Below are 10,432 nucleotides of genomic sequence, written 5' to 3' on the forward strand. Positions count from 1 at the left end.
AGTGTGGAATTTTCCACTTGTGGTGTCATGTCGGCGCTCCAAAAGCTTTGGATTTTGGATTAGGGATGTTCAACCTGTGCCAAGACTCTCTGAAGATTCAGCACTAATAACTGCCCAAATGCATCAGGCATGTACAACTACAACACCAGGTTATCACTGCACCATCGAAGGGACAGGAACGTGAATAAGAAGGTGCTATGCAGGGGTGGGAAGAGATTCTGGAAGCGAAGTCTTGTGAGAACTCCAGGCTTAGGAAACTGTCTTCCTCCATCACCTGTCTGCCACCCACCAGGAAGAGAGGCAGCTTAGCCACATGGTATAATCACGGACATGGGCCTGACTTCTGGAATCAGAATCCTGGCTCTGCCACTTACTAGCTGCGTGACCCTGGGCAAGTTACCTAAGCTCTATCTGGACCTCATTTTTCCATATATAAAACTGGGGAGAACAGAAGTACCTTCCATATGGGTTGTTATGAAGATTAAATAAGTGATTACATGTAAGATGTTTACAACAGTGCCTGGCATCCAGGAATTCTCAATACAAGTGTGTTATTATTATCCTTATCAATGGTTCAAACAAGCAACTGTCTACCCACCCAGCATGGCCTACTGGTCCCCTATGCCAGGCCCTGGAGAAACCAAGCCTCATCAGCAATGGAGCTCTCAGTCTTGTGATGAAGATAAATCCCAGGCCCAAGTGACTGGATAGCAGGATGGAGAGTAATTGGTGGCAGGGGGTGGCATGGGTGAGGCGCTGGGGGATTTGAGATGAGAGAAGTTATCCTTAGCTTGTGGGGGCGGGTCATGGAAGCTTCACAATAGAAGTGGCTCTTGACCTCAGTATTTAGATTTCATATTTATGGGAAATAAGTGGGAATGTGGGGAACAGCATGTGCAAAGGCACTGAGGCAAGAAAGTGCTGGGCATGGAAAGCATGGTGGGCAGGGCAGGACAGTGGGGGACCAGTTAGGGCGGTGCTGTGCCCCCTCAGGTGTGCTTTAGGTGGATTCACCCAAGGAGCAGTGTGGGCAGACTGGAGCAGCAGACTGAGGATGTGCCACCATCCTCCCCTGCAGTGGGACCCACATGACGCGGTGGCAGAGTTGGCTAGGACCAGAGGCACCTCCTCCACTGCCCTTGTCCTAGCAGCTGACAGCATTTGTCCACAAGACACCGGGACTGAGGGAGAGGGTACATGGGGCACAGAGAACAGTCACAGCAGCTGCCTCCCCAGTCCCGCCTGGGGCACGTACCCCAGACCAGCTGCCGGCAGGCCCTCACAGGGGCACTCCACGAGCCCACGTGGTCCTTCAGTCCCCCTTCCTCCACAGCAGGGCAGACTCACATCTGCCCCAGCAGACTGGCGCTCCCATCTCCACTGACTCATTTGGCAGGCACCTGCGAAAGCGTGGGCTGACCCGTGTGACCCCCCATGGGAGCACCCCGAGTGAGCCTGTGTGTGCTAAAAGCCAGTTATTTGGGCGTGGTGCTCATTTTCCTTCACAAGCCTGAGGCATCGAGAAGGGACACGTTTGCCTTGGCTCCTGTCTTGTTTTTCATGGCCACATCCTTCAAGCCATGGCAGTGTTGTGATGACCAGCAGGTATGCGGGCTTGCAGGGGAGGGACGCAAAGCAGAGGAGAAGGTACAGGCAGAGAGGAGGCTGCTGGTCAGCAGGCACCAGAATCTGCTAAGAAAGAAATCCTCCTGTCTTTGGTGGGAAGAACCACAAGATGGAATCCAAGGCCCCAGCACAATGACTGAGGACAAAGTACTCAAGCCGGGGAGGGGTGGGACTAGGAAGCCCCTGCCAAGGCTACCTGCTGGCTCTCCGTAGTGGCTGGCTCTTTCAGCCATCGGTGAAACTCCATCTATAGGTGAGGGGAAATGCTTCCTTTCTAGGGTACCCAACTCCCTACATTCACTTTTCAGACAGAAAGACAGGCCAAGATTCAGGCCAAGGCTGTTGCGAGGACTCCAGAGTCCATCTCTGGTGCCAGGGCGTATATCTCAGAGCACATCCAGATGTACCGAGTGTGGGAGGCTGTTCTGTCCCCTGTCCCCTGTCCCCAAGGGCCTTCCTCCATGGAATGATGATTTGCTGAACTTCCACCCAGCTCCTCCCAGAGAAGGCCGGCTCCCCAGAACAGCCCTGGAGGGAGCCGTGTCCTTCTCCTCTTCAGGCAGGGGGCAGAACTGAGCATCCAAGTGGGTAGGCAGGACACACATTTCCAGCTTTGGGAAGCAAGCATTCCAGGACTTTGTGGGGAGGGACTCCATTTAAGCCCATAGCTTGAACTCAGACTCCCAGTGGGACATTCTGGTGCCCAAGGCCACTGGCCTGTTTTGCTGCCTGGGCCACGCCCACAGCTGTGTCCCAACTCCCGAAGCTGTGTCCCTGTGGAGCCACCAGCCAGTGGAACTAATGTCCTCTAATGAGATCCAGGCCAGAGTGGCCAGGAGGGTTTTATTGTCTGTGGTTTGGTAATGAGACTTCTCATAAACTGAGAATGAAATTGGGGTCTGTGCTGACCAGAGTGGATGGGGGATTGTCCAGGAGAGGGCCAGTCCCCGTGCCTCTCTGCTGCTCTGTCTAGTCCACACCTGCTCTCTGCTCCGGGCCAGGCCCATACCCTGGCACTGTGCCTGCCTGTGCCCCGGGGCTCCATGCTCACACCTCAGGGGCCCTGCCCATGTCTCAGCCCAGATACCCAGAGAGAGATGCTCCAGGACACTGCTTCCCTGGCCCCCAGGAATGTTCCATTGTTAGGCATCCTCTATTCTACACCAACCTGGGCTCTGTGGTCAGCTCCGGCTGGGCCACCCTCCAACCTATATCCTCAACTTATTCCTCACTTCCCCAGGGAGCTGCCAGGCTCTGCCCTGCTGTGGGGAGAGTGTGAGCTGGTGGTGGCTGGTAAAGTGGAGGACCATCCCATGGACACTTTCTAACATCCTACTGGCCCGGTTCATCCTCTTCCGTCTGTCCATTCCCGATCTTTTCATCCTTCTGGTTTACTGGATTTGCAGTCAGAAGACCCAGTGTCTAATTTGGCCACAACAGCTTAAGACGGTCCGCAAATTACTAAACCTAGGTCTCACTTTCCTCATCTCTAAAATGGAACTAATACAACACTAATGCCATTCACATGGGGCTCCTGAGAGGCTCAGCTGAAACTGTGGCTATAGAGTGCCACAGACAATATTATGACAATTTGCAAAAGGATTCGGTCTGTAACAGGAGACTGAAAGGACTTTCTGCAGTGAGAAGGAGGTGACACCAGCAGGGATTCTCTACCCATCAGGCTGATACCATCTCACGGGGTGAGTGGAGTCCTGGAAGGAGGGTGCTGTTGCCCACCCTCCCCTCAAATGTGAAAGTGAAAGAAGGCAGGGGCTGAGTCCCAGGCCCTCTCTACAGCCATGGCTAGCCTCCAGACGGGCAATGGTGCCCCAGCTGGGCCACAGCCCGGGAGTGAGGCAGGTGCCAGGAGAGCCCTCAGTGACATGCGGCAGAACAAAGGCCGCACAGCACCTGCTGCCTAGGTAGCCCTCAACCACCTCGGCTGGACCTGTGCAGGTACCCACAGGCAGCCAGGCTCCCGACTGGGGGCAGGGACTCGCTTCCCAAGTAGCACCTGGCTGGGGACACGGGAAGTGAGGTCAGCAGTGTGCAGGCAGCTGAGTGGCTCTTTCTCAAGGGAACACAAGTAGCAGACTCAGAGGGGCCAGGACCATTGAGAGGGAAGGCATAGGGATAGAAGTTCACTTCACTGCATGTGCTCACGTGCCTGGCAATGTGCTAAGCACTTTTCATACAACATTCTCAATCTCATCTTCACAAACCTTTTTGGGAATCTGTATTAACAAAAACCTATTTTAAAGATACGAAAACTTTGGGAGGCCGAGGTGAGCGGATCATGAGATCAGGAGATTGAGACCATCCTGGCTAACATGGTGAAACCCCGTCTCTACTAAAAAGACAAAAAAATTAGCCAGGTGTGGTGGCACGTGCCTGTAGTCCCAGCTACTTGGGAGGCTGAGGCAGGAGAATCGCTTGAATCCAGGAGGCGGAGGTTGCAGTGAGCTGAGATGCCACCACTGCACTCTAGCCTGGGGGACAGAGCGAGACTCTGTCTCAAAAAAAAAAAAAAAAAAAAAAGATGGGAAAACTGAGGCCTATAAAGTGACTTGACCAAGGTCACTCAGCTAGTAATTGGTAGAGCTGGGATTCTAACCCAGGCCAGTGGGCCCCACTTTGCAATCTCATTATGCTGGGCTGCCAAGATGGAGTGATCATCAGGTTGTAGGGAGAGGAACTAAGCTGTCTGCTGCTCTCCCTCTACCAGCGCCTGGGACTACTGCTGCTCTGCTCTCTCCTGGGAGGCTGTGAAAGGCAGACATCCCACTAGCCCCCCGAGAATACATACCTATTGCCTCCCCCGCCCCCATCCAGGACAAACCTGGGATAATCTATTGCCCTGAAGATTCTACAGTCTGCTGTCAGAAAGTCTGTCTTTGTGTCCATCTCGGGTCTCTCCTGTTACACTGAGTTCATCTCTCCTTGTGGAATGGGGTGAGGTACAGATATTATGTTCCGTATGTTTTCTTATATCTCTTCCATTTCTCCATCTCCTAGCCCCCAACAGCACGAGAGAATCCAGAGCTTAAAGAGTTAACTGGACTAAAGGGTGTTATCTCCAGCTCAGGGCATTCCCTCTGCAAGGTGATCCCTGCTCAGATCTTAAGTTACCTCCTGCCCCAGCCAGCACATCTGCTGCTGGCTCTGCAGACCTGGTCTCTGTGGACAGGGGTGGGCATCATGGGGAAACATGTTCCAGTTGGGCTTGGGCACAGGGTGCTGGGCTCCCAGGACCACCCTCTTCCCCACTCCTCGTCCCTTATTCCCACTTCTTTTTCCAATAAGGGGGCTGCTGCTTTCTGCTGCATGAACCCAGGATGCTTCCAGGCACACGTATGTTGCCCACCTGGGCACACACAGCTCTGCAGGGCCCTCATGGAGGACCAAAGTTCATGCTCACACTCTTTAAATGCCCAGAGTATGCTACCTCCCCTCCCCCCACACACACCATGATTCTTTTTCTCAAGTACCCATGTAGGAAGCAAAGATGCCAAATTAGGAGCTGAAAAACTGCCTCCCTTCGCCCCTCCCAGCCGTTCACGGATCATGAGAACTCGTGGGGCAGGCCAGGCCCCAGGTAATGCCAGGTTCCAGTGCTGCTATGCCTGCCAGGAGGCAACAGAAGGCTGACAAGAGAGGAATATCTCTCCTGGTGTGGTCAAGGTCTTCAGCATCTCCCTGTGAGGAGGCAGAGGCCCAGTCTAAAGCCAAGGGCAGAACAGAAAAAGGAAGTGGCATAGAGGCTTCCCACCCCCAAAAAGACCTGGTAGTGTGTCCTAGAAGAGCTAACCAAGGGCAAATCCTAGGTGCCCTCCCAAAGTCACCCTCACTGACACTCTGACACATAAGATAGGCATTCTCAAGTCCGGACCACTCACAAAGTCCTAGTCAGAAAGCTCTAAGCAGTCAGTTATATGTGAATATACATTTGATGTTATATATTTATGGCCCTGGTCCCATAGTGACCCACAGACACAAGTACATACACCTCCTACTCCTAGTCCCCACAGATGCGCACATGCACAGTGAATGGCAGATCACCAACACACACACACACAAAGCCCTGTATACGTGTGTGCACACACACACTTTATACTAAAGGTGAGACCCTATGCAGACTGTCAGAAATGTCACAGCTTAAGTTCCACAGCTGGCTCATGACCGTTTTAGCCTGGCACACTGGCTAATGTTTAAAGTTTTGTTTTTTTTTTTTTTAATCAGCAAAACAGGTGAATATGCTGACACCTGTCTGTCTGTCCCTCTCTGAGGCAGGAGGCATTCAGTTCACCAGGTTAACCAGGAAAAGATACAATCAGAAAAATTGAAGATACATTCACACCTCCCTTGGGTGTTTTCTGTTTGTGCTGAACAATGAACATTAGTCAGCTGCTAAACAATGGCAGTATCATAGACACAGCAACTGGAACTGACCCTCTGCCCCCCAAGCCTGGCCCACTTGCTCAGTCATCAGCACTAGGGTTCTGGCCGGCTCAACCATCCTGGCAACATACAACAGAGTCCGGGGGTCAAACAGTAGCCAGGGTGGATTCATTGTACAAAGGTGAGTGGCTGAGAAGGGAACCGATAACACTCTTAGCCTCAGCCAGCCTCAGGCAACAAGGGCTACCTGTCCCATTTGCTCAGAAGTTCAGGTTCAAGAGATGCCTTCTGGGCCACTCAGCCAGGGCAACTGGGCCCAAGCTCTGCAGTATCTCCTCCTCCCCTCCAGCCTTGACTATGGAGGCCTAGAATCCAATTCCAAGGCACTCCACAGTGCTGCCTTATAAATGGGTAAGGAGATTCCCATTTACACCTGCTGCAAACCCCAGGCCAGCAGAATTGGTTTTGCCGTAATGCCTTGCCCAGCAAGCTGAAGCACACCACTGTATTTGAGAAATAGAGAGAGAGGAAGGAAAATAAACCAATAGCCCCGACACTTGGAATTTCAAAGACCACATAGCAGCAAGCTCTGCACAAGCTGCAGAGAGAGGCTGCAGAGAGGGGTGTGCTGTGACCCGACAGGTCTTCCGAGGGTGTGCATGACACCTGGGGTGTGTGTTCTCTTTCCAGACAAAAGGTGTGGGGAAGCCAATTAGGGAGGGTGTGGTGTAGGTGGGACAACAGCTCAACGCACCTGCTTCTCAGGCAGGTCCTCTGCCTCCTCCTCGGGCTCCCCCTATCTCTTTTTGGGATGTAACCCACCTACCCCACTGACCCTCTCCTCTAAGTTAACAGGAAGAAACCGTGGATTGTCATCTCAGGAAACAGGCCTGTGGGGCTTCACCACACTGCTCAGCAAAGTCTGTGTTGTTGAAAACATACTTCTGTGTTTACACTTCAATAGCCAGATTGGGAGTGTTTTGAAGTTGGGGGCAATTACAAACACTCCAGGCCCCTCCCTCTTCCTCTCCTCAAACCCCCAGACCCAGGTTCCCTGTCACAGCCCAGGAAAACCCTGAAAAGAGCATCAGACTGGCAAGTCCCTAGAGAGACGCTATAGCGGGCAATGGGGAGGAAGCTAGCAGGTGATGCAAAGTAGGGTGTGGGCTTGCAACTTCTGGGCCAACCAGCCTCCATCCAAGTGTCAGACTGGGCACAACCGTATCCACCTGCCTTCCTGCACCCGTGGAGCCTAGAGCAAGCAAGCAGAGAAGGCACCAGGAGCCCAGGCACTGGGCAGAGGAGCTGGGCGGTCCGGGAACTTCAGTGCACGGATGCTACCCATCAGTCAATTACAGTCAATGGAAGAGCATTTAAGTACCTCTCTCAACCCTGGTTCCTTTCTCTGCATCCCACCCTTTCACGTAGATTTTTGGCAGGGGTTGTAGCCACCTTGAGCCAGGTGAATTCACTTCCCTGCTCCTATCTCCTGAGTGGGTGGAGCACAGCAGGCCTCTAGCCCCCAGTGAAGGAATTAACCATGAAGTGATCACAAAGCTGGGGAAAGAGAATAACAAAAGGAGGGGAGAATGGGGTGAGTTCCTTCCCCTTCTCCCAACCCTTCCCACCACACTTTGTCCATCCCAGGATTACGTTAACCCCTAGTGTGCTGGACCAACCAGAGCTGTGGGAAGCTCTCCTTTCTCTGGGTTCAGGATGTGGACATATGTAATTGAAGGGTTCCTGGAAGCTCAAATCCCCCATGGCCAGGCAAGTCCTAGAGCCCGAACTTCTGTATCTCTGGCTGGCTTCCTAGGCCATCCAGTGTGAGAAGACCTCTCACTCTCACCAAGACCACCCTCTGGGGGCAGGGTGGGCAGTCACACCTGTGAGCCCTGGATTTTCCCCACCCCCCACATCCAGCAGGGCAGCACCCCAGGCTTCACGGGTAAAGGCACCCCAGTACTGGCTTTCACAAACTGCTTCCCAGACATCCACCACTCAGCGAGATTGGCGGGGCCCTCGTAGTGAGCTGGCTGGCAGCAGAAGAGGCATAGAAGGGAATGAAGCCAGGCTTCTGCCTTCCAGGAGTGCACCCTAGCCCCGGAACTAGGCAGCCAGACTGGTCCCTCGATAACAAACTGCCTGGCCATTCTGCGGCAAAGCACATTGCAGGAACTCGGGATCTAATATTCCTGCCCCACGAGGAGATGGTCTCTGTACACTGACCCCCTATTCTGCCACCCCAAGGCGGGGACCACGTGCTCCAGTCAAGATCCGCCCCCCTCCCCAAAATCCCGTCTTGCTAGAGCTGCGGGTCGTCTCTGGTTTCCACCCAGAGAGCTGGAGGAACTCCCAACACCCCTTGACCCGCGCTTGGTATCCAGTCAGCCGGCCAACTCTGCAGATTCCCCAGGGACACAAAGGGTTAAATCCAGGCGAGGGGACTCGGTCGGATTTGCCTCCTAAACGCATTTTCCAGTTCATTCCCCAGCACAATATGCCTGGGCTGGTCCCAGCCTCCGTCCCCACCCCACCGGTCAGAATGGGCCACCAGGGCCACCCCGGGGTCGGGCGCGAGGTTAACCCCTCGGCTGCCGGCAGCCCACACCTCGAGGAAGGACACGCGGGGCACCCTCGGGAAAGTGGGTCATGCAGCTACTTGGATGGCACGAAGCCTGCGGGTGTCTCCTCCAAGGAGAGCCCCCAGAGCTGGGAGCAGAGTTCCGAGGGGGAGCCAGGTCCCGCGCAGGCCAGGAGGAGGCCGCCCCGGCCTCACCCTCCAGGAAAGGAACCGCAGGTGAGAGAGGAGCCGCCTCTGCCGCAGCAGCCGACTCTCCGCGCCCGCTGTGGGGCAGTGTGGGGCGGGAGGGGGCCGGAGCGTCCTGAGCCGTCTGGCAAAGGGGCCGCCGAAAGAAACGAAGACCCCCCCCCCCCGCCATACTCCAAACCCGCAGCTCCGAGACTGACGCCCTCCCCCTGGGGCTGTTGTCTCCCACCCCGAGACGGTGATTACGGTGATTATTTTGCATTTATGTAACACGCAGTGTTTCCAAACTGCTTCCCGAGCAGAGAGCTGGTTATTAAATAAATAGAACGCTATTACATATTATTATTTTTGTGAAGAACTGAGCGGAGAAAGTGCTTTCATGCTACATAGAGACGTGCATCCGACTGCTTCCCTGCAGGGCAGGCTGTTCGGCTTCTCAACCTCTCTCTCCGTCGTGCCACCTCCCACCCCCTTTACCCAAGCCGTGACCCAACTTTTCTGGCTCCTTTCACTCCCCACAATCCAGTCGTGCCCGCCATCCGGCTCCCAGCCCCGAGGAGGCATTGGATGGGGGTGGGGACAGCAGAGGTGAGCGCTCTTACCTGGGAGGAAGAATGCGGTCAAGCCGAGAGCGAATCCCCACCAGCGTCCAGCGGCGCCCGCAAGCCCCATCCGAGCCATCGGGGGCCGGGGGTCCGGCGATAGGGGCGGCGAGGGCAGCGCTCCTCGCGCAGCAGAAAGCAGCCCGGAAGATGAGGGAAGATCGCTGGCGGTCGGCGGGCGCTCGGAGGATCCAGGTCAGCCGCAGCCGTCGGCCGGGGCGGGGTGGGCTGGGTGGGATCCGCGCGGCCGCAGTCCGGGCCCCGGGCCGCCGCCGGCTCAGAGGCTCGGCAGATGCCCGCCGCAAGTTGCACGAGTCATACCCCTTAGCCTCCTCCGCTCTCCTCCCGGAGCCGGTCCCCGCCCTCTTCTTCCACGCAGAGCGGGGCTGGGGAGACGGACCCACCCCCGGCGCGCCCGGCTGCCCGGTTGCGCGGCGCGGGCTCCTGGCCCCGGCGCGCTCACACCCTCCTGCTCGGCTCTAACTTGCAGGCGTCCATGGCCGGCCGTCCTCCGAGGGTGGCGGGACGCACCCGGGCGGCGCGGGAGGCTCCGGGCCCAGGCGGCGGGCGCGGGGCTCGGCGGCCGGCGGCCCGGGTGGCTCTGGCTGCGCGGCCGGGCGCGAGGAGAACGGGTCGGAGGCGCCGCGCGTCCCAGCCGCCGCCGCTCTGCCGGGTGCCGGCGATCCGCAACAATGTGGAGCCGCGCTCGCTGCTCTCGCTCTCTTTCTCTCACTCGCCGAGCTCCAGCCTCTCACCCGCTCGCCCGTGATGTCAGCCAGAGGGGAGGGGTTAGCGTTAACCCCCTCCTGGCCTCGATGCGCGCCAGCTGGGGCCCGGTGGGAGCCCGAGCGCACGCGCCTTCCCGACCTAAACAGAGGCGGATCGCGAGCGCGGGCCGCGGGGTCCGGCTCAGGACCCTCGGTCGGGAGCTACCCCTCGGCCGCCTTCCAGCTGGGGAGCCGGCTGGAGCGCGGGCTGCCCTCCTCCTCCGCTGACAAAGGCAGGCAGTGACCCCTAGCGGCCGGCGGCGCCGAGG

At 56.4% G+C, this 10,432-nt stretch overlaps 1 protein-coding gene across 3 annotated transcripts in view; it reads right to left on the bottom strand.

Annotated features, from left to right (window-relative positions):
- NECTIN1 (nectin cell adhesion molecule 1) overlaps positions 1-10,380 on the bottom strand; it is a 96,488-nt gene extending 86,108 nt beyond the window's left edge. For 2 of the 3 annotated variants that reach the window (XM_055273484.2, XM_063636588.1), the window contains exon 1: positions 9,397-10,380. In XM_055273484.2, the coding sequence (XP_055129459.1) occupies positions 9,397-9,475 (79 nt within the window). In that variant the 5' untranslated portion in view covers positions 9,476-10,380. The remainder of the gene's footprint in view (positions 1-9,396) is intronic. The other variant, XM_055273483.2, reaches the window with a different exon arrangement.
- Positions 10,381-10,432: the final 52 nt, after the last annotated feature.

The sequence above is a fragment of the Symphalangus syndactylus genome, chromosome 3, assembly GCF_028878055.3.
Source record: "Symphalangus syndactylus isolate Jambi chromosome 3, NHGRI_mSymSyn1-v2.1_pri, whole genome shotgun sequence".
NCBI classification, from domain to species: domain Eukaryota; kingdom Metazoa; phylum Chordata; class Mammalia; order Primates; family Hylobatidae; genus Symphalangus; species Symphalangus syndactylus.